Genomic DNA, 24,902 nt, shown 5'->3' with positions numbered 1-24,902 from the left:
TTTTGGCCTTTTTGCAGATTGTTTCTGCATTCCCCAGCTTGTTTTTAAGGATTAAGTATAAACACTTTCTCTCTGAACCTTTATGCTGGATATGGGGATCCGGATCCGAAGGCATCAAAGTAAATTGATACTTAAATTGCATATATATTAATTAGAAGCAAGGCCTGTAAGTGGGCAGAAGAACCAGTTAACAAGACTTGATATGGTGGTGTGTTGCTCTGTAGTGTTTGGCTTTTTATATTTAGCAAAACATTTTTTTCCCTCTGCAGGGCTTTTCTATTTTAGGGCCGTATGGTTTTTTTTTTGTAACTGGAGGAGGAATTAAGGAAAGCTTTTAAAATCACTATTATAAAATGGGCAGCTCGCGGAGTCTCTCATTTTACTCTATGGGGACGCATTTCGGCTTTTTTTTTGCCGAATTTCAGGCTTTTCAGGGTGGTGGGAGGATTAGGGTTAGTTTTCAGTTATACGATTAACTATAGGATTAATTTTAGTTTTCTTTTTTGTATTTTTTCCCCATTACAGAGTTACAGAGCATGTATGTTTTGTATATGGTTATACTTATCACTGCCAGTTTTGATTAGCCCGCACTGGTATCCGTGTATTTATGTGTTAAATAAAAAAAATTTATGTTGACTAAACAGATAAACGTTATAAGTTGGAACGTACGTGGTTGGAGCCATCCTATTAAGCGAAAGAAGACTTTTAAGATCATTAATCAATTCCAGCCCAATATAATTTTTGCTCAAGAAACGTGCGATCAAAATATTTTTAAAATGTGGAAATGCCTTCAATTTCATGTTACTTGTCAAAATAAAACAAAGGGTGTATCTATTTTTATTAAATCTAATATTTTATTCATCCAAGAAGACATTGTGTCAGATATTAATGGTAGACTTTTAATTGTTAAAGGAACAATATGTAATAGAACAATTGTTCTGGTTAACCTATATGGACCTAATGTAGATGATCCTTTCTTTAAAAATGTATTTGCTTTATTGCCGGATTTAAATGAATATAAGTTATTAATGGGTGGTGCTTTCAAATGTTGTTTAAATCCTTTGATTGACAGGAGTTCAACCAATCAGCAGCTTCCGAGTTGTTCTGCATCACTTATTAACTCTTTTTTAATTGATTTTGGCCTGGTTGAAACTTGGGAGACATTTACATCCTAATGATAGAGATTATTCTTTTTTTCCCACATGTTCACAAAAAAAATTCGAGAATCGATTTTTGATCCCCGACTTTTGCCGGAAGTCCAGAAATGTGAATATGATGTCATTCATAGCAAAAAGATTCGAGTATAGGAGCAGGAGGTTCTACTGCAGTTGTACAAGGCCTTGGTGAGACCGCACCTAGAGTATTGTGTGCAGTTTTGGTCCCCTAATCTGAGGAAAGACATTCTTGCCATACAGGGAGTACAAAGAAGGCTCACCAGATTGATTCCTGGGATGGCAGGACTTTCATATGAAGAAAGACTGCATCGACTAGGCTTATACTCGCTGGAATTTAGAAGATTGAGGGGGATCTTATTGAAACATATAAAATTCTAAAGGGATTGGACAGGCTAGATGCAGGAGGATTGTTTCCGATGTTGGGGAAGTCCAGAACGAGGGGTCACAGTTTAAGGATAAAGGGGAAGCCTTTTAGGACCAAGATGAGGAAAAACTTCTTCACACAGAGAGTGGTGAATCTGTGGAATTCTCTGCCACAGGAAACAGTTGAGGCTGGTTCATTGGCTATATTTAAGAGGAAGTTAGATATGGCCCTTGTGGCTACAGCGATCAGGGGGTATGGAGAGAAAGCAGGTACAGGGTTCTAAGTTGGATGATCAACCATGATTATACTGATTGGCGGTGCAGGCTCGAAGGGCCGAATGGCCTACTCCTGCACCTATTTTCTATGTTTTTATGCTATAGTTCTCTCAGATCATACACCTTTAAGCTTAGCTTTTGAATTGAATGATGTCGTTTTTGCAAATTTGCCTTGGCGTTTTCCAGAAGATTTATTACAAAGTTCAGACTTTGTCAAATTTATTGAGACTCAGATAAAAGATTTTTTTCTTTTTAATAATACAGGAGATCTGCCAAAATTGATTATATGGGATGTACTTAAAGCATATTTGCACGGTCAGATAATCTCCTATTTAGCTAGGCTCAAGAAACAGACAAAAACAGAGCTAGATAAGATTTCCAAAAAAATTAAAGACTTGGATAATATTTATGCAATCTCTCCTAACATTGATTTATTCAAAGAGTTAAATTTCAATCACAATATATTTTATTATTAACTTATCCTATTGAAAGAAATTTGCTTAAATTGAAAAGTCAATTTTATGTGCTTGGAGATAAAAATAATAAGCTATTAGCATCTCAATTAAAAGCAGCTAGAGCTAAAAGACAAATTTTAAAAATTTGTAAGGGAGATGGTAGTTTAGCATGTAATTATGAAGATATTAACGAAGTTTTTCAAGACTTTTATATTGAACTTCATAAATCTGTTTCCAGTTGATTCTTCTAAAATTAATGTCTTTTTACAAAAGATCGATTTTCCTCGAATTTCTGTGGAAGATCAACAAACTCTTGATGCTCCTATTACTGAAAACAAAATTCAGAAAGTTATTTTTTCAATGTAATCTCCTGGACTGGATGGTTATTCTGTAGGATTTTATAGAAAATTTGAAAAATTGCTTTCTTCATATATGTTGGAAATGCTTACATTCTTTTTTGATGAGAGTTACCTCCCACATTTTACGAAGCTTCTATTTCTTTAATTCTTAAGAAAGGTAAAGACCCTACTGACTGTGCTTCATATAGACAGATTTCATTATTAAATGTGGATGCTAAAATTCTTTCAAAAATAATGGCTAATTGGCTAGAGAATTTTTAGCTGAGATTATCTCTCAAGACCAAACAGGTTTTGTAAAGGTCCATTATTCCTTCTCTAATGTTTAGAGACTGTTAAATGTTATATATTCATCCTTTTCTACATCTCCAATGCGTTGCCTCTCTCAATGCTGAAAAGGCATTTGACAAAGTTGGTGGAAATACTTATTTAATGTTTTAGAGAAATTCGGCTTTGGTATTAATTTTAATAAGTGGATCAGAATGATATATAAAAGCCTTATTGCTACTGTTATTACTAATAATTGCAGATCTTTGTTTCAGCTTTCGCAGGGTATGAGACAAGGATGTCCGTTAAGTCTCAGCTTTCGCAGGGTATGAGACAAGGATGTCCGTTAAGTCCTTTGTTATTTAATTTAGTGCTGGAACCCTTGGCTATTGCACTTCATGAAGCTAAAGATATTCATGGAATTCTCATAAATGGGACTGTTCATAAGATCTCCCTTTATGCTGACGATCTCTTAGTTTATATTTCGAATCCTGAAGAATCTATTCCTAGTTTATTGAAACTATTAAATGATTTTGGAAAGTTTTCGGGATATAAACTAAACCTTTATAAAAGTGAATTATTTTCTCCTAAATGATTCTGCTTCTATATATGATGACATTCCTTTTAGAGTTATGGACTCATTTAAATATTTAGGTATTACTATTACTAAAAATCATAAAGACCTTTATAAAGCTAATTTGGTTCCTTTAGTGGATTTTATGAAGCAATTATTTTGTAAATGGGATCCACTTACACTTCCGTTAGCCAGCCAAATTCATGCAGTTAAAATGATGATTTTACCAAAAATTTTTATATGCATTTCAAAATCTCCCTTTTTTTAAAACTAATTAGTTTTCTTTGATCAGGTTGACTCTATTATTTATCTTTTGTTTGGAATAATAAAAGACCAAGAATTGGTAAATATCATTTACAAAAATTAAAAGAAGATGGAGGTCTTGCTCTGCCTAATTTAAAAATGTATTATTGGGCTTTTAATATACGTTATATGTGTTTTCAGTTACAGTGGGCTGATAAAAATGAACGACCACCTTGGGCTGATTTGGAATTGAATGCTGTGGAACAGTTTCACTTAACCTCATTATTAGGAGCTTCTCTACCTGTACAAATGGCCAAAATTACTAATTTAAATTTATACCCTGTGATTAAACAGTCATTACGAATTTGGTTCCAGTTTCGTAATTTTATTTAATCTAAAAAAATTTAAACTTTTTAGTTTAATTTATCTGAATTATTTATTTAAACCTTCATTAAGTGATCCTACCTTTCTTCTTTGGAGGAATAAAGGAGTTTATTCCTTCATGGATCTGTTCCAAGATGGCCAATTGATGTCTTTTGAGAAATTAGTAACTAAATACTCTCTCTCATATTCACATTTCCTGCAATATCTTCAGGTCAGACACTTCTTACAAGAAAATTTAAGTAATTTTCCATATATACAGGATTCTGACCTGTTAGATATTATTTTAAAAATGAATCCTTCAGTTAAGGGTTTTATTGGGAAAATTTATAATTTATTGTTACAACAGCACATATTACCCTTCACTTAAGATTAAGCAAGATTGGGAGAGAGAGCTTAACATGACCTTGATAACAGAAGATTGGTTGCGGATTTGAAGTTGGTTAACTCTCCTTCAATCTGAGCCAGTCACTCTTTAATTCAATTTTAAATTGTACATCGTTACTATTTGACAAAGGAAAGACTGTCTAAAATGTTTCCTAATGTTGATAGTCAGTGTGATAGATGTAAAACTGAGACAGCCACATTGACACACATGTTTCAGTCATGTTCTGTATTGAAACATTTTTGGAAGTCTATTTTCTCTACAATTTCTAAAGTCTTAAAAATTAATTTACAACCTAATAAATTGACAGTTTTATTTGGTATAATCCCTCAAAAGATTCATGGTATTTCTCCATTAGACCAACATGTAATTGCATTTGTTACATTATTGGCCAGAAGGGCTATTTTGTTGAAATGGAAAGATGCTTCTGCTCCTACTTTGATACAATGGTTTTCTCAGGTGATGCTATGTCTTAGTTTGGAGAAAATCAGAAGTTGAACTTTTGATCCTCGATTTGATTTTGAGAAAAGGTGGGGTTCATTTGCCCACTACTATCATCTGATTTGAGTTCATTAATATGGTTTCCTTCCAATTTTTCTTTAAATGGATTTGAGTTTTTCATTTATGGAAGCTTGTATGATGTATAGCTCCGGGGTTGTGCTCCCAATGGGGTTCTTTTTTTCTCCCTCGATTTTTTTCTCCAGTTAGTAGGGGTTCTTTTTTTCCCTTTTTTCTTTCAAAAAATATTCTTAACACTTTATTTTTTTCTTATTATTATTGATATATTGCTTAGCTCTGTTAATCAGTTATTTGCTAATTTAATTCTTCATGACATATTGACTTAATGTATCTTTTTTGTTGATCTTCAATAATAATTAATAAAAAGATTTTAAAATGAAATGAAAATGCCAGGATCTGTTCATATGAGTGAAACCAGGAAGATTTGAAGATAGAAATACAGGAGAGTGGTCAAACACAGCTATTCCTTTATATTCAATGGATCAAACTAATGCAATCATTTGACTTCAATAAAAAAAACAATCAATCCTAGTATAGGAATGATGGACATGAGAGAAGAATGAATACTCCCTTTCTGCTGGGTGAAGAAAATGCCAGACATCAACAATATCACATTTTGTTAGAAAGGATTGAATAAATAAAGCTGATTTATTTATGGCTAACTTAGCCATAAATTGTGGCTAATTTAGGAGAAGAACGATCTGATACTGGGTCTAGACAACAATTAAAATCTCCTCCCATCACTAAAGAACACAAACTCAAATCTGGCAAGAATGAAAAGATACACTCAAAATGTCCTGAGTTATCCCAGCTGAACAACTTCTTCAACAGGTTCGACAGCTCAATCTCATCCTCACCACAGAAATCCACACCAGGCTTACTTCCCTCACAGGAAAATAGCCACTCACAGGAGACCTTGCCCACGCCCAGGATTACGGCTGCACAGGTGGAAGGTCAACTGAGGAAGATCTGTACCAGCAAGGCGGCTGGACCGGATGGAGTTTCCCCACGATTACTGAGGGCCTGTGCGACTGAGCTGGGAGAACCACTACAGCGCATCTTCAACATGAGCCTGGAGCAGAGAAGAGTACCCAGACAGTGGAAAACATCCTGTATTGTCCCGGTACCGAAGAAACCACAACCAAAGGAGTTGAATGACTTCAGACCTGTTGCCTTGACGTCGCACGTGATGAAGACCATGGAGCGGCTGATAATACAGAATCTGAGGCCACAAACCAGGCACGCCCGGGATCCTCTTCAGTTTGCGTATAAGGAGAAGGTGGGAGTGGAGGATGCTATCACGTATTTGCTGCACAAATCACTCTCTCACCTAGATGGGGTCAGTTGTGCTGTGAGGATTACATTCCTTGACTTCTCTAGTGCCTTTAACACCATCCAGCCCAAGATCTTAAGGCACAAACTAACGGAGATGGGAGTAGACTCTCACATGGTGGATTGGATAGTGGACTACTTGACAGATAGACCTCAGTATGTGCGGTTGGGAGACTGTAGGTCTGACACGGTGGTCAGCAGCACAGGAGCGCCGCTGGGAACCGTACTCTCTCCGGTCCTGTTCACCCTGTACACATCAGACTTCCAATATAACTCGGAGTCCTGCCATGTGCAGAAGTTCGCTGATGACACGGCCATAGTGGGGTGTGTTAGGAATGGACAGGAGGAGGAGTATAGGAAACTGATACAGGACTTTGTGATATGGTGCAACTCAAACTACCTGCGTCTCAATATCACCAAGACCAAGGAGATGGTGGTGGACTTTAGGAGATCTAGGCCTCATATGGAGCCAGTGATCATTAATGGAGAATGTGTGGAGCAGGTTAAGACCTACAAGTATCTGGGAGTACAGTTAGACGAGAAGCTAGACTGGACTGCCAACACAGATGCCTTGTGCAGGAAGGCACAGAGTCGACTGTACTTCCTTAGAAGGTTGGCGTCATTCAATGTCTGTAGTGAGATGCTGAAGATGTTCTATAGGTCAGTTGTGGAGAGCGCCCTCTTCTTTGTGGTGGCGTGTTGGGGAGGAAGCATTAAGAAGAGGGACGCCTCACGTCTTAATAAGCTGGTAAGGAAGGCGGGCTCTGTCGTGGGCAAAGCACTGGAGAGTTTAACATCGGTAGCTGAGCGAAGGGCGCTGAGTAGGCTACGGTCAATTATGGATAACTCTGAACATCCTCTACATAGCACCATCCAGAGACAGAGAAGCAGTTTCAGCGACAGGTTACTATCGATGCAATGCTCCTCAGACAGGATGAAGAGGTCAATACTCCCCAATGCCATTAGGCTTTACAATTCTACCGCCAGGACTTAAGAACTTTTTAAAAGCTATTATTAATGCTTTTTGAGATAGTGATTTAGATGCATATCATATTTTTTTACTGAGTTAAGTATTGTATGTAATTAGTTTTGCTACAACAAGTGTATGGGACATTGGAAAAAAGTTGAATTTCCCCATGGGGATGAATAAAGTATCTATCTATCTATCTATCCACATTACACATTAGCAAATACACATACACATTAGCAAATACAATTAATTTATTATCTAGTTTCCCTGACACTATGACAAATCCCCCATTAAGGTCAGTGACAATTTAATGTTGAACAAAAGAAATTGTATTATCTATAAAAATCGAGACCCCTCGAGATTTTGCTCTGAATGAAGAATGAAATTGTAGACCCCTCCACTGATTAAAAAGGCATGCATTATCACAGCTATGTATATGCGTTTCTTGTAGAAAAATAATGGGGGCCCTTAACTTTTTAATATAAGCTAAGATCTTATTCCATTTCACAGGATGATTTAACCCGTTCACATTAAAACTAACTAAATTAATATTTCGCTCCATTTTAAATTCTAAATAACAAAAGAGTTAAGAGATCTGAGCATAAATGACAAGATCCAAAAGACAGACCATAAAATAAGGTACTCAAACAGTAAATTTGGATGGTAGCCCAACCCAGCTTCCAGAAAATAAATAAAGAAACCCCACCTCCCTCCCCCTCCCAAAGCCAAAAAAGCCGGCCAAAGGACAGCCGGCATGCTAACCCTAAAGACAACCCTCCCCAAGGAATCCTGCTGGCAGAACTCCAAAATATTCAAGGTTGTTATGTTCCTATCCAGACAAAACAGAGAAAAAACTTAGATCAAAAATCCAAAAGAAATATAAATATATATAAAAACCTCACATAAAATAAAATAGTAAAAAATATCAAAGAAAATATTAAAAAACAAGATATCTAAACAGTCAAAACATAAGTTTATTAAAACCTTATTCTAACACTTAAAAGATAATTGTTAATGTAAGAGATATAATGCAATTAATCTTCTGCTTCCAAAAACTTCTGTGCGTGTTCAACCGATCCCAGCCATTTCAGCTCACCATTTTTCAAAACAATTCTAAGACGTGCGGGGAAACAAAGGGAGGGCTTAAACCCTTTCTTAAAAAAAGTGTCTTTATACTTGACACGTTCAGCCATAACCTTTGGTGTATAATCTTCCATGAATCTAATCATCTTCCCGTTGAAATCAATCGTTCCAACTTGATGGGTATGTCAGATTAATAGCTCCTTAGTATGAAATTCATGAAAACATAAAATGACCGACTTGGGATGCTCTCCTGCCTTTGGTTTGCGGACCAGTGATCGATGGGCGCGGTCTAACTTAGGCATGGACAGCAATAAATCAGGGAATAGCTGCTTCAAAAAGCTTGCAAAAAACTCTGTTGTGGGCACCCTCAATTGATTCTTCAAGACCCAGAATAATTAGATTGTTCCTTCTGCTTTCCAGGTTGGTAATCTTCTTTGTTAATTTTTCATTAGATAATGATAACTTTTTGCAGAGCTTACTCATGTCTTCCAAGTCTGCTTCCAGTAACGACAAAGCTTATTCTCTTTAATTCGTTTTTCATGTTCGATTAAAGTTTGTTGAATAGCGTCCAACTTGACATTAAGATGCTGAAATTCCTCAGAGAGGTCTGTTCTTTGCTTTTTTAGGAACTCTCCAATTAATTCCAAGTACCGTAGATTCCGGATTTTAAGCCGCTACTTTTTTCCCACATTTTGAACAGCTTTGAACTCTGCGGCCTTTACTACGGTGCGGCTAATGCATGGTTTTTTTCATGCCGCCAAAAACATTTTGCTTCGTAACAGTAGACCAATAAAATTGATGAGTAGTTCACAGAGGTCCAATGAAATTGTACGATAAATCAAGCGCACTTTCACAATTAAATTATTGTAAATCAGTCATTTGTACTCACCCTCATCAACATGGAAAACACTCGAAGAAAAGCATTGTGCTGCCTTTATGGCAGTTATTTAGTTTATAATATTTTCGCTTAGTAATTCATTTGTTAGTTAAAGTTAGAACTGTTTTAACTATATTTGTTTTCTGTACTACATCCCGGGATGCTATGACGTCACACCCGGTTTCGCCGCGTCTTGTGGGAAAAATGCCGGTTTGCGATAAACGGGAAGGCGGGGGGCGAGCGGCGGAGCGAAAACGCTGCTTTTAAGTTAAAGGCGATCAATAACTTTTCCTGGTAGGCTGCAGTATATATATTTTTTACCAGTCGTTAGGAGATATTGGAATGTTGTTCAGTAAAAAAGTATACGCAACGTATATTTAAAAGTAGCCGCGTTACAGGCACGGTTCGAAAAAAAGCATTTGCAATATGTATTTGTTTATGTTACCATATGGATTTAATTAAAAGTTAAAAAATCCTCACGTGTAATATCTTTCTGTGTAAATATCTCATATTACAACGTGGGACACCTGCGGCCGAAAATCCGGTGCGGCCTGTACAAGTACAAAATTGATTTTCTTTCTAAAATTAGAGCCAGCGGCTTTTAATCAGGTGCGCTCTGTAGTCCGGAATCTACGGTAGTTGGAGAGTCACCTTCTTTTTCTTTTGCAGAGGCTTTCGTCTTTCTCAAAGACATATTAGAGCAACATTAAGATTTATAATAAGGTTTCAAAAAACTGGTAGGAAATAAAGAGATAGGTAAGGTAGGAGCAAACTTAATATGACGTTACACCATCGGCTGCCAGCAGGGCTCTCCAAGAAAAAGATTCAAACAACAATGATCAAGAAGTACACGCTATTATTAAGGGTGACAAAAAGGGCCAGGAAAATGAAAACCTGTAATGCATGCAACTGGGTGTGGAACTTCCTGATTTTTCAACACTACATCCCCCTCCATTTAACTTTGCCTCAATCTGCAAACTTGGCCACAAACCCATCAATTCCATCATTCAAACCGTTAACATACAACATGAAAAGTTGCAGACCCAATGACGACCCCTGTGGAGCACCACTAGTCACCTGCAGTCAAACAAAAAAAAAGGCACCTTTATTCCCACTCTTCATCTTCTGCCCATTAACCAATCTTCTAAACATTCTAATATTTTTCCTGTAATACCACGGGGTCTTACCTTGTTTAGCAGTCTCATGTGGTACCTTGGCAAAAGGCGTTCTGAAAATCCATATAAACAACCTACATTGACTTTCCTTCATTTATGCTGCCTGTTACTACCTCAAAAAATTCCAACAGATCAGTCAGTCAAGATTTTTTCTTAAGGAAATCTACAAGGGGTGATTGATAAGTTTGTGGCCTAAGATAGAAGGAGTCAATTACTCCAGCGGTCGTGGAGCACATGGATCCCTTCTTTGTAGAAGTCGGCGTCTTGGACCTTCAGAAGTGGTCCACAGCATGGGGTGATTGATAACTTTGTGGCTTAAGGTAGATGGAGATGAGTTATTAACTTCAAACTTTCTGCCTAATCACTCAAAGAGTTGAACTCCATGTGCACGTGACGAGAGCTATATAACTCATCTCCTTCTACCTTAGGCTACGAACTTATCAATCACCACTGCTGTGGACCACCTGGAAATCCAAGACACTCTTGTTATATGCACGTGCAGCTCAACTCTTTTGAGTGATAATGCAGTAAGTTTGAAGTTAATAACTCATCTTCTGCTACCTTAGGCCACGGACTTCTCAATCACCCCTCGTATTTTGTTCTGTGCAAGTACCTCGACTCCAATGTCTTCTCAACAAGTGAAATCAGGCTAACTGGCTTATAATTTCCTGTCTTTTGCCTCCCTTGTTCTGAAGACTTCAGTAATCTCACCTACACTCTTCATCCATTTTACTTTGTCCATACATTTTCAAGCTGTTGAACCCACCCCCTACTTTAAAAAAGTTATACAGCTATATCAATCTTATGGAGAAATCACCAGCTAATCCACTCAGAGTGCAGGCAACTTTACCTAGAATGCAAGATACCCAAGGAAGTTTATCATCATGATATGGCAGAAAGCTAATTCCTTCTGTTACAAAGCAAACTAACTAGCAGTGTCACACAAGTTCTTGCTGAGCTGGTTTTGATAGAAGTTCATTCATTTGAAACACTGCTTCTCTGCTGAATATTTCCAGCACTTTTGTAAAGTCTATGCCTGCCTTAAAACTACTTCAGAAACATTAATAAAGACTTTAATCTTTGAAACAGAATAGTTATCCAATATTTTAAGTGAGTTGAAAAGTCTAATGCTAGACAAGTTTCATCCATTTACATTACTCAGTGACCACAATAAAGCACATTCAACTTCACTTCCATTATTTGAAACTAGTCTTTCAAAACAACTTTATTGGGCTAGATTTCATATGCACGATTTTCGCTGCTGCAGTAAACATGTATTGGAGAAGGGAGAGAAAAATTCATGTTCTTGACCTGAATAATACTAATCTGGAATAATCTACATGACAGGAGATACAAGCACAACCTAGTCAACTGCTATCTTGCTCTATTATTTATATCCATTTAGGATGACATCAATGATATTTCAGGCACCATGTTTGGCAAATTACCACCAGAAACTACTTTTAACTTTACAAATCAAGCTCCAGTTCCAATGCATTGAATCAAGCCCTACAAAACATAGCAGAGCATCTGCAGGATACTCGCATTGCAAAGCAGTACTTTGGCTTTCTAAAACAATAATGGCAAAATAGTTTTCGTGTCCATAGCCACAGACACGTCAGCAGTCCCCTTCTACATCTCAGCAGCACTACTATTGGTTCATTACATGCAACAAAAGCAACCGAGCTGGCACTGATCCAACTTACCATATTATACTGAATACTAAGTGGAACAGATCAAGCTAAACATGTTAAACAGGTTTTTTTTAATATTCTGCAATACTATGTAATAATATTAAAATGCAGTAAGCTTAAGGTTACTCTTTGTTTAAAAACTATTTAAGACCAACAACTTTATTTCAAATCATAGCAGCAGATTAGAGAGCTGTCCATTAGATACAAACATTATATTTTATATTTCAAAACATTCAAGCGTAACATGCAATAGTGACCTTTTATGTAGAGTTTACATTGCACAATGTAGCAGGATGCATCAGTTTATGTTACACATATTATTTTACATGTTAAAAAATAAACTCTAAAAGCCCTAGACATCAAAGGAACAACTTGTCTGACTCCCATGGTATTTACAAATTCCCCAAGAGTGCTGTACATTTAATTATTCATGATCAGTATAATGTTTATGGTTTGTTGGACACTCTTGGCAACAATTAAGAGTTCGGCATGGACTAGGAGGGCCGGAATGGCCTGTTTCCGTGCTGTGATTGTTATATGGTTATATGGTTAATTTTTAGCCTGTAAGTTCAACGGGTAGTTCTCTGCTACAAAGAATTTCCCACTGCCTAGCAAGCAATGCAATCAGCTTTTCACGACTTTCAGGACTGGCTACAAAGAGACACCACTGGACTTCATTGCTGATGCTGCAGTAATTTCTTCTATCTGCAGAACAGGTATTAAGTGGATGTTCAAAATGGTCAAGCATCATATTACTTAAGAGATCCCGATTCTGTACATCATCGAACACAAAAGTGATGGCCTGTGGATAGGTCTGGTAACCCATGAGCACTCGATCCAGATCGCGAATTCTTCTAACATCAGTTAATTGGTATTTGTCCCGCTTTGGTGGTTCTTTTGCAAATTCTGGTAATGGATAACTAACATAATCTTCTTCGAACAGAAGCATATCATAGCTTGTCAAAATTAACGTTTTAGGCTGCAAAGAACACTTGCAAGAATATAAAGAATTCTCCAAAGACTCTACTTGAAATGCCAAAACATACAAGAGGATGTTAGATGTTCGGAGATTATTTAGATCTTGAACATTTTCTGCTATCATAAATGTCAGATCACCAACCTCCTCTTCACTAGGATAAATGAATTTCACTCGACTGGAGTGGACAATTTCATAATTTTCCATTTGACCTGTTCAGAATAGAATCATGCATGTTAACAGTATTCTTGGGATATTCATGTTTTGCAAACAAAACCAAAAAAAAAGGCATGAGCTGCCCGGACTCCAAGTCTGCTCCACCATTCAACCTGATCTGATTAAAGCCTCCAACTGACCACTGTACATCATTCCCATACCCGAAATCTGCAATCAGTTTTTATAGTTAACCTCCTTGATCTGATTATAGGTTCCGACTAACCATTTCAAATTTAGTTGAAAAGCAGACTGCTCACAAGGTTAGTGCACACTTGAATTAAGCAGAGTCTTACTATCCACACAGCACTTTTCAGTCATTATTTTATTGTGGCTACATTAAATTTTCAGAGTTACCAATGACTGTAGCAATATAGTTATTAAGGAGGAAGATACATAAAAAAATGTGCCTTGGTTGAAGCGTAATGTAAAAAAACATATTCAATTGGTTATTAATAATACATATAAAATGCTGAAGGAACTTAGCAGGACCGGCAACATCTATGGAAATGAACAAACAGTAAACATTTTGTGTCGAGACCCTTCTTCAGGCCTATTAGTAATGGTCTAAGAAACAGATGCTAGGACATTATCCACATCAAGAAAAGTACTGCATTAAGCATTCTTACCCTCTTATTGTTGGTTCAAGGGCAGCTTTGGCATCTACTGCTTTGGAGATACCAAACAGATGTGAACCTGAAAACAATCATGTTATCTACATACACAAAATATGGGGAGAATACGGCTAGTCCACAAAATAAACATTTAGTAAGAGTATTACAAATTTAATTATATATTTTATAATGGAAAACAAATAGATCTGTGATCATTTTCAGCATTAAATCTCATTTTACCCAAGTCTGTATCAGTACAACTGAAATGCATGGAAAGAGGCATATTTAGCAGACAAATATTTCATTCAAATAGTTTTGACATTCTCATTGCAATCTACTGTTTTTGTATTTATCAGAAACTGACTTTGCACAAGTAATACTAACAAGGTATCAGTTGACCAAATGCTCCTGGCAGTAATTAACGCATACACATATACTTTTACTAAATGCAGTGCAGTAAGACACATTAGAAGTAAAATCAGATAAATTGTGAGAACCGCTGAGAAGGTTAACTAAAAAGAATGATTGCAGATTTCAGGTATGACAATGCTACAGAGCCTTGAATTGAAATACTGCAAAAAATAAACTATGTCATAGCACTGTTACCTGTACTTTTCTTTCCAAATTCTGTATAAAAGTCGAGCTCTACTGGCTCCGGCGAAGGTGTTCGTTCCAACAAAGATAATACAGCCATTAATTGCTGTACAAATGTATGTGTTGTATAACTGTCCCTGGTCAGGCAAGCAATTGTGTGTTCAGCAGATGGACCTATAAACAAAAGTAGAATAGCTCATTTCTAGTTAAAATTTCTAATAAAAAAAAAACTGAGGTCTGTGCCAAGTCTAGAAGAAAATAATTTGCTAAAATATGTACCAAGCATATGCATTTTTCCTTAATATTAGAAAAGAAATTTACTAATAGTGAAATACTGAGTTACAGGGATGACATTTTCAACTGTTAATCAAATCCAAACAAGGTTTGTACGATAAAAAAAATGGATGAATGAGTGCACATATGCACACTGTCTCAGTATCCATTTCTGAACATTCGCAATCATTACTAGCGCAGAACTTGGGAGTTTTCAGGGGAACATTGTGTTGAATAACAAAGAAAGAATAACAGTAACAACTATATAACTAGGCAGCCATTTGGTCCTACAATAAAAATAAAGCAAGAATACTACTGGCAGCTATCTTCACAGCATTGCTCTTACCAGTTCTCAGAAAAGCTACAAAATGACATACCTAATCCCAACAGTGAATACAAAGTAGAAGAGACTGAGACACAAATTTATTAAAAAGCTAGAATTATTTTCACTGGAGTCATAAAGACCAATGGGAGATTTAACACTGGTTTAAAATTAGAAACATTTCCTTCATAAAGAACCATAAGGATTATCAGAGTAGAGTTAGCTGAAAATTTTCTCAGTATTGTCCATCATAACTTTCTAACGGACACTGGATTTACAAGGAAAGAGTACAGGTGTGGGATTAGCATAATAGCTTTCAAAGAGTTGGCTCAGACACAAAAGCTAAACTCAAGGTTAGTAAAATAAAATTAATTAGTAGTATAGGAATTCAACTCTATTATTACAACCCAAAAGAAGTGGAATTTTGCCAAAAGCTCCTAGTTCTTAGTACAAATAAATCAATTAGAACAATGCATAGTAAACTATCAACAATTCGTTTTACAAAATTATGCCCAAAAAGCCATGAGATTCAGAATACAAGTTTCCTATTATTCCATTCTTAAAATAACTACATAGATAATAAGCATTTTCTGGAAGCCAGCATCTTGTTACAATTAAAAGTGGCAACTCACCAGTGATGCGGAAGTATTGATCAAAAAGGCCCAAGTGTATGGAGTGCAGATCATTTAATTTCAGGACAAAGCAGAACGATAAGAGCAAACCACTCTGCTCAGAATTTGAAGATGGCTTTTCATTCCAATATCCTGGATAAAAATTTATGTAACAGCCCTTAAAATGTTGTTGACAGCTCGTGGAACACTTATGTTTCCATAATTATTTTAAAGTCTAAATACTATACATTGAAAAATGAATGCGTAAAGCAAAAGCATATTAATATCATGGAATTAAGTGATTATATATTAATATAATTTTGCTTTATGCAAAGACCAAGTGAATTCATTTATAACAGAGGCCCCTTAACAATGACAGAAATTAATCGCTCACATTATTTTCATTAGTAAACATCTCCTGAGATTAACCCAAATTACCAAAATTGATATTGAGGTTAAATGCACAATTTTTCTGTAGGATACTATGTATCAGTTATGCATATCTAAGGTTCTAAACTTGGCCAACTTTGAGTTGATATCAGTGCTAATCCAATAGGCCTTAGCAGTCCAACCTGAGAAAGGGCTATACCTCTCCACCTCTGCACTCCCAACCTATTTTAACCAACAAGTACTTTTCCCATCTTGAAGGTTGTCTCCAAATACTGATAAGGTTGTCTTTAAAATTCCTATTCAAAGGATGAGTATAATCAAGTTAATACAACCATATCAGTTGTAAAAAGTGATTATGCATCTATAAATTGAGTTATACTTGAGGTTTAAAAAATTCTTGAAATTGGCTCTAAAAATAAGTTTTGGCCTACAAAATCCGTGGAAATATTGACGTCCAATTAAAAAAAGCTTGGATACTTTGAACTTTAGAATCCTTACCTCAAAAGCCATAAAAGATTCTAGTAAATTGTTAAAAAATACTAATTCTCCCATCTAGTACATTGATTCACATTTCTCTCAGGTAAATGCTTCCTTTCTCTACTGCCAATTCTTCAACTTTCCCATAATATATCAAAACCCTTAGGATATCTTAATATTTCCTTTACCATCACCTTTTACTTACACAAGAGATAAACAGAGCAAGATTCACTAATCCTTACATGTTTGTCCTTTGTAGTAGCTTCTTGCCCTTTCAGAATTTCCAACTTCTTCATTACCCCACTATCCAAACAGCTCCTTTTTCTTAAGTACGGTCCTCAATTTCCATTTTTTTCCATATGGCACAACAAAGTTCACACACCTTTCTTGTTCCTAACATCTTAATTATTAAAGCATAAAATGCACCAACAATTTTTCAGATTAACCAGAACCTATTAGCCACAATTCTCTCATTAATTTGATCCCACATTATGGGCTCCAAAGATTCACCCACAGCCAAAAAAGAGTTACAGAGCTCTAAAAATACCTGGCTAAAAAATACCCGGTTAACACTTCAACAAAAACAAAATTACCAATTCCAAAAATAGTTGGAAAATTATAGAGCATGACTCTTCCTTTTATGGAAATGGGCAGCATGCTAAAGAAAAATCTGCCTTTTAGGTTTAGAAACGGAAGATCTGAAGGATGAAAAAGCATAAAACCAATTATGAAAAGTTTGAAATAAATTTTATTATCAAAGAACATGTCACCATATATAACCGAGATCATAAATATTCATAAAGATCAATATCCCGTACTCCAAAGTCTCCGCAAAATATACAATGGCACTGAATACAGCAATTTCCTGCTGGTACTGATACCATTCAAAACTGGTCCCAAGTTCCACACAAATGTCTAATGCCCATTTTAGGCTCCATAGTAGACATTTTGGGATTTATAGGACAGAGTTTCTGCACTCAGGGTTCTTCAGGTAATCCTGCAGTCTAAGCAATGAGTACAGTTGGCCCTCCTTATCCGTGGGGGATTTGGCTCTGGGACACCCCCCCCCCCCCCAACAGATACCAAAAAACATAGATGCTCAAGTCCCTTATTTAACCTGACTCAGTGCGGGTGGACTTTAGGACCTCGGGGAGCTCCAGACCTGCCGCCTGCAGCTGCTGCTGAATCCGCACCGTTTCTGTTCCGTTGATGGAAAATGATCACGATTGAAAATAAAGTGGAAATAATAAAGCGATCGGAAAGAGGTGAAACGCCATCGGTCATTGGAAAAGCGTTAGGCTACAGTTGGTTAACAATCTGAACAATTTTAAAGGATAAAGTGAGAATAACGGAGCATGTGAAAGGCCCTGCCCCGATGAAAGCTACAATTATTACTAAGCAAAGCAGTGGTTTAATTATTGAAATACATACGTTTCTTAAGTGTTTTATATGCATAGAAAGGTAAAATATATACTACATACTAAGACAAACGTTCCACTAACTGACGCTAAATAATACCGGATGTACCTGTTCCGACTCACGTACAAATCCGATAAAGACTGCCTGTACTTTAAATCATCTCTTGATTACTTATAGTACCTAATACAATGTAAATGCTATGTAAATGAATTGTTATATTGTATTGTTTAGGGAATAATGACAAGACAAAAAAGTCTGTACATGCTCAAACAGTAAGTGCTGGAGAGAAAACTTCCAGGTATTTTTTTTCAATCCTAAACCGTGGTACCCTACGCACATCCTCCTGTATACTTTAAATCATCCCTAGATTACATACAATACCTAATACAATGTAAATGCTATGAAAATAGTTGTTATACTGTATTGTTTAAGGAATAATAACAAGAAAAAAAGTCTATACATGCTTAAACGAGTGCTGGAGAGAAAACTTTTGGGTTTTCCCGATCAGCCGTTGGTTGAATCCATGCATGCGGAACCCGCGGATAAGGAGGGTTGACTATACTTCAAAATCAAAAACCACTTCAAAGACAAGTGGGTAACAGTCAGGAGAGGGAAGGGGAAGAGTCAGGTACTAGAGAGTACCCCTGTGGCTGTACCCCTTGACAATAAGTACTCCTGTTTGAGTACTGTTCAGAGGGGACAGCCTACCTGGGGGAAGCAACAGTGGCCATGCCTCTGGCACAGAGTCCGGAACTATGGCTCAGAAGGGTAGGGGAAGGAAGAGGAAGGCAGTAGTGAATGTGGACTTTATAGTTAGGGAGTCAGACAGGCGATTCTGTGGACGCAGGAAAGAAACACAGATGGTAGCTTGCCTCCCAGGTGTTAGGATCCGGGATGTTTCTGATTGCGTCCATGATATCCTGCAGTGGGAGGCAGAACAGCCAGACGTCGTAGTACACATTGGTACCAAAAACATAGGCAGGAAAAGGGAGGAGGTCCCCTGAAAACAAACTCCAGGGAGTTAGAAAGGAAGTTGAGAAGCAGGACCGCAAAGGTAAGCATCTCGGGATTACTGCCTGTGCTATGCGACAGTGAGACTAGGAATAGAATGAGGTGGAGGATAAATGCGTGGCTGAGGGATTGGAGCAAGGGGCAGGGATTCAGATTTCTGGATCATTGGGACCTCTTTTGGGGCAGGTGTGACCTGTACAAAAAGGATGGGCTGCACTTGAATCGCAGGGGGATCAACATCCTGACCGGGAGGTTTGCTAAGGCTACTGGGGAGAGTTTAAACTAGAATTGTTGGGGGGTGGGAACTGAACTGAAGAGACTAGGGAAGAGGCGGTTGGCTCACAAATAGAGAAAGTTTGGAGACCATGTGTGAGGGAGGATAGGCAGGTGATAGATAAGGGACGTGCTCAGATGAACAGTTTGAGATGAGTCTATTTTAACGCAAGGAATATTGTGAACAAAGCGGATGAGCTTAAGAGAGTGGATCAGGACTTGGAGCTATGATGGGTGGCCATTAAAGAGACTTGGATGGCTCAGGGACAGGAATGGTTACTTCAAGTGCCGGGTTTATATATTTCAGAACAAACAGGGAGGGAGGCAAAAGAGGTGGGGGCATGGCACTGTTGATCAGAGATAGTGTCACGGCTGCAGAAAAGGTGGACGTCATGGAGGGATTGTCTACCGAGTCTCTGTGGGTGGAAGTTAGGAACAGGAAGGGGTCAATAACTTTACTGGGTGTTTATTACAGGCTGCCCAACTGTAACAGGGATATTGAGGAGCAGATAGGGAAAAAGATCCTGGAAAGGTGTAATAATAACAGAGTTGTCATGATGGGAGATTTTAATTTCCCAAATATCGATTGGCATCTCCCTAGAGCAAGGGGTTTAGATGGGGTGGAGTTGTTAGGTGTGTTCAGGAAGGTTTCTTGACACAATATGTAGATAAACCTACAAGAGGAGAGACTGTACTTGATTTGGTAATGGGAAATGAACCTGGTCAGGTGTCAGATCTCACAGCGGGAGAGCACTTTGGAGATAGTGATCATAATTCTATCTCCTTTACAATAGCATTGGAGAGAGATAGGAACAGACAAGTTAGGAAAGTGTTTAATTGGAGTAAAGTACCAGGCTACCAGGCAGGAAATTGGAAGCTTAAATTGGGAACAGATGTTCTCAGGGAAAAGTACGAAAGAAATGTGGCAAATATTCAGGGGATATTTGTGTGGAGTTCTGCATAGGTACGTTCCAATGAGACAGAGAAGTTATGGTAGGGTACAGGAACTGTGGTGTACAAAGGCTGTAATAAATCTAATCAAGAAGAAAAGAAAAGCTTAGAAAAGTTTCAGTGAGTTAGGTAATGTTAGGGATCTAGAAGATTATAATCCTAACAGGAAAGATCTTAAAAAGGAAATTAGGAGAGCCAGCAGGGGCCATGAGAAGGCCCTGACGAGCAGAATTAAGAAAACCCCCCAAGGCATTCTACAAGTATGTGAAGAGCAAGAGGATAACGTGTGAAAGCAAAGGACTTATCAACTGTGACAGTGGGAAAGTGTGTATGGAACTGGAGGAAATAGCAGGGGTACTTAATGAATGTTTTACTTCAGTATTCACTATGGAAAAGGATCTTGGCGATTGTAGTGCTAACTTGAAGCAAACTGAAAAGCTTGAGCATGTAGATATTAAGAAAGAGGATGTGCTGGAGCTTTTGGAGAGCATCAAGTTGGATACATCGCCAGGACCAGATGAGATGTACCCCAGGCTACTGTGGGAGGCGAGGGAGGAGATTGCTGAGCCTCTGACGATGATCTTTGAATCATCAATGGGGACGGGAGAGGTACCGGAGGATTTGAAGGTTGCGGATGCTGTTCCTTTATTCAAGAAAGAGAGTAGAGATAGCCCAGGAAATTATAGATCAGTGAGTCTTACTTCAGTGGTTGATAAGCTGATGGAGAAGATCCTGAGAGGCAGGATTTATGAACATTTGGAGAGGAACAATATGATTAGGAATAATCAGTATGGCTTTGCCAAAGGCAGGTCATGCCTTACGAGCCTGATTGAATTTCTTGAGGATGTGACTAAACACATTAATCAAGGATGTTGCCTGGATTGGGGAGCATGCCTTATGAGAATAGGTTGAGTAAACTCGGCCTTTTCTCCTTGGAGTGGAGGATGAGAGGTGACCTGATAGAGGCGTACAAGATGCTGAGAGGCATAGATTGTGTGGGTAGTTAGAGGCTTTTCCCCAGGGCTGAAATGGTTGCCACAAGTGGACACAGGTTTAAGGTGCTGGGGAGTGAGTACAGAGATGTCAGGGGTATGTTTTTCACTCAGAGAGGCGAGTATGTGGAATGGACTGCCGGCAATTGTGGTGGAGACGGATACGATAGGGTCTTTTAAGAGACATTTAGATAGGTACACGGAGCTTGGTAAAATAGAGGGCTAAAGCTAAGACTAGTATTTCTGAGGTAGGGACATGTTTGGCACAACTTTGTGGGCCAAAGGGCCTGTATTGTGCTGTAGGTTTTCTATGTTTCTATGAAGAGCAGTAGATGTAGTGCATATGGATTTTAGCAGGGCATTTGATAAGGTACCCCATTGCAAGGCTTATTGAGAAAGTAAGGAGGCATAGGATCCAGAACTGGCTTGTCCACAGAAGGCAAAGAGTTGTTGTAGACAGGTCATATTCTGCATGAAGGCCAGTGACCAGTGGAGTGCCTCAGGGATCTGTTCTGGGACCCTTACTCTCCATGATTTTTATAAGTGACCTGGATGAGGAAGTGGAGGGATGGGTTAATAAGTTTGCTGATGACACAAAAGTTGGAGGTGTTGTGGATAGTGTGGAGGGCTGTCAGAGGTTACAGCGGGACATTGATAGGATGCAAAGCTGGGCTGAGAAGTGGCAGATAGAGTTCAACACAGATAAGTGTGAAGTGGTTCATTTTGGTAGGTCAAATATGATGGCAGAATATAGTATTAATGCTAAAACTCTTAGCAGTGTGGAGGATCAGCAGGATCTTGGGGTCTGAGTCCATAGGACACTCAAAGCAGCTGTGCAGGTTGACTCTGTGGTTAAGAAGGCGTATGGTGTATTGGCCTTCATCAATCGTGGAATTGAATTTAGGAGCTGAGAGGTAATGTTGCAGCTGTATAGGACCCTGGTCAGACCCCACTTGGAGTACTGTGCTCAGTTCTGGTTGCCTTACTACAGGAAGGATCTGCAAACCATAGAAAGGGTGCAAAGGAGATTTACAAGGATGTTGCCTGGATTGGGAGCATGCCTTAGGAAAACAGGTTGAATGAACTCGGCCTTCTCTCCTTGGAGCAACAAAGGATGAGAGATGATCTGATAAAAGTGTATAAGAGGTACTGATCGTGTAGATAGTCATAGGCTTTTTCCCAGGGCTGAAATGGTTGCCACAAGAGGACACAGGTTTAAGGTGCTGGGGAGTAGGTACAGAGGAGATGTCAGTTTTTTTACTCAGACAGAGCTGAGTGCGCGGAATGGGCTGCCGGCAACGGTGGTGGAGGCAGATACAATAGGGTCTTTTAAGAGACCTTTAGATAGGTACATGGAGCTTAGAAAAGTAGAGTGTTATGGGGAAGTTTAGTAATTTCTAAGGTAGGGACATGTTTGGCCTGTATTGTGCTGTAGGTTTTCTATGTTTCAATTTCCTATCCTTGCTTAGTTCCAACCAGGAACCATCCAGACATCCTGGCAAGCACACCAAAAGTGCACAAGCTGTCTAATAAAGAACAAGTAAAAAGATTAATGGATATCAGATGTTCTGGGAATCAAGTGATTGTGGGGAGGTGGGAGAAGACTGGTGCAAGAAAGTGGAAGTGGAAATGGAAATGGAAGAAGATCAAATATATTCTTATTAAATGGCAGAAGGACACAATACCACTCTCCTACTTCCTTTACTTGTGTTCTTAAACTTACATGCAGGGCTCTCAGTACCATTAACTGTGGTGTTAACTGCTCAGGCTAACAAAATGATTCTCTGTAATTTTACTTAAAGCTGTAATGGGTTTCTGTAGCTGGAATGTTTGGGTTATAACAGCAGATAAGGGGCGAAACTAACCAATGGAGAATTGTTATGCTATCTTGTATGTGTGAGCTAAGCAGGAGTTCATGGTCTTTTTCGGGAGGCGAGCGAGGAGGACGGATGTGTGAGGAGCGGACAACGGTTCCAGAGTGGTGGATACTGTAAGTTGGCGGTTTGGACAGTGGCCAAAGGCTCGGAAGGTCGTTGTGGATGGAACCGGAGGCGTGAGCTCCAACATATTAAAATATTATGTGCATAAACTGATAAACTTAGTGATTTAGCACCTTTAGGTTATCTGGTTCTACTAACCTATCACTAAGAAATAATGATAAAGTTGTAATTATTTACTCGCCTTTGGTGTATTGTCTGATATTTGTGTTGCGAGGGTGAACTGGGGGGGCATTACACAGTATTTACACTGAAATATTGCACTGTTGGCGGGGCGATGCCGGTTCACCCTAGGTGAACAGGGGTAAATTGGGGGTACGGATGCTACATACAGATGTTAATTAAGGTCAAGCACTGATTATAGCTGTGGCAGAATTAGAGATAAATTTCTGCATTTAAGTACCACTTTCATTATATAATCAAATCATTGCAGCACAAGTCATTCAACTCAGACTCTGTGTGCCTGTTTCTAGTAGAGAAATTCCATTTTTTCATTTTTAGAATCTTTTTATTGGTACATAATCTTCTACAGCTATAAAATGATACAAAACTTCAACAAATTAATATATATACAATCAATAAAGCTGAAGAAAATAAAAACAGATCGTAATATATATAAATGAAAAAAAATGTAGATGTAAAGAAAAGAAGGGGAAAAAAAACCCCATCTAACTAAGAAAAAAAAACCCCACTGACTACAAAAAAAAAGAAAAAAAAACCCATTAGGAATCAACCCCCGGAGTAATACGTCTTATCATCATCTATAAAGAAAAAGAATCATCAACCGCCAATTCATATTTATATAGAATAAGATTGGAAGGAAACCATTTAAAATAATTCAAATTAAATGGTAATATTTGGCCAAAGAGCCCCATCTTCTCTCAAAATCAAATCGGAGATCAAAAGTTCTACTTCTAACTTTTTCCACACCGAGACATAACATTACTTGAGAAAACCATTCAATTAATGTAGGGACGGAGGTATCTCTCCATTTTAATAAAATAGCCCTTCTTGCTAATAATGTAACAAATGCAATTACATGTTGATTTGAAGAGGAAATACCCTGAATATGATGCAGAACTATTCCAAATAGAACAGTCAAATCTGTTAGGTTGTAAATTAATTTTCAGAGCTTTAGAAATTGTAGAAAATAAAGATTTCCAAAACGGTTTTAATAAAGAACATGACCAGAACATATGTGACAAAGTAGCTACTTCAGTTTTACACCTATCGCAGTAGTTGTCTATACTAGGAAATATTTTAGATAGTCCCTCCTTTGTTAAATAATAACGGTGAACAATTTTAAACTGAATTAAACAGTGATTGGCACATATAGAAGAATTTACATTTTTCAAAACTCACAACCAATCTTCATTAACAAAGGTCATATTAAGTTCTCTCTCCTAATCTTGTTTAATCTTTAGTGAGAGGTTCTCTTTTTGTAACAAAAGTAAATTATAAATTCTGCTAATGGAACCTCTCACTAAAGGATTCAACTTCAAAATGGTATCCAACAAATCAGGTTCTTGCAAATATGGAAACTTAGATAAATATTGTCGTAAAAAATGTCTAACCTGAAGATATTGCAGAAAATGTGTATGTGAGAGAAAATTTGTTAATTATCTCTTCAAACGTCATCAATCAACCATCACAAAATAAATCTG

General features: G+C 37.8%; 1 protein-coding gene across 10 annotated transcripts in view; it reads right to left on the bottom strand.

Moving 5' to 3' along the window:
- Positions 1-24,902, bottom strand: part of nisch (nischarin) — a 132,370-nt gene that overhangs the window by 27,938 nt on the left and 79,530 nt on the right. For 6 of the 10 annotated variants that reach the window (XR_012102186.1, XR_012102187.1, XR_012102188.1 and 3 more), the window contains exons 19-20: positions 15,750-15,881; positions 14,535-14,696 (exon numbers count right to left, since the gene is read on the bottom strand). Coding sequence is in view for 4 of the 10 variants with exons in the window: in XM_073072688.1 (XP_072928789.1) it covers positions 12,682-13,313; positions 14,535-14,696; positions 15,750-15,881 (926 nt within the window). In the remaining 6 variants the exon portion in view is untranslated. Of the gene's footprint in view, positions 1-11,627; positions 13,314-14,534; positions 14,697-15,749; positions 15,882-24,902 lie in introns of those variants that run through there. The other 4 variants (XM_073072688.1, XM_073072687.1, XM_073072689.1 and 1 more) reach the window with 1 other exon arrangement.

Source organism: Hemitrygon akajei, chromosome 19, assembly GCF_048418815.1.
Source record: "Hemitrygon akajei chromosome 19, sHemAka1.3, whole genome shotgun sequence".
In the NCBI taxonomy this organism is placed as follows: Eukaryota; Metazoa; Chordata; class Chondrichthyes; order Myliobatiformes; family Dasyatidae; genus Hemitrygon; species Hemitrygon akajei.
The sequence above is the reverse complement of the archived record's forward strand: the minus strand, read 5'-3'. Positions and strand labels throughout refer to the sequence as shown.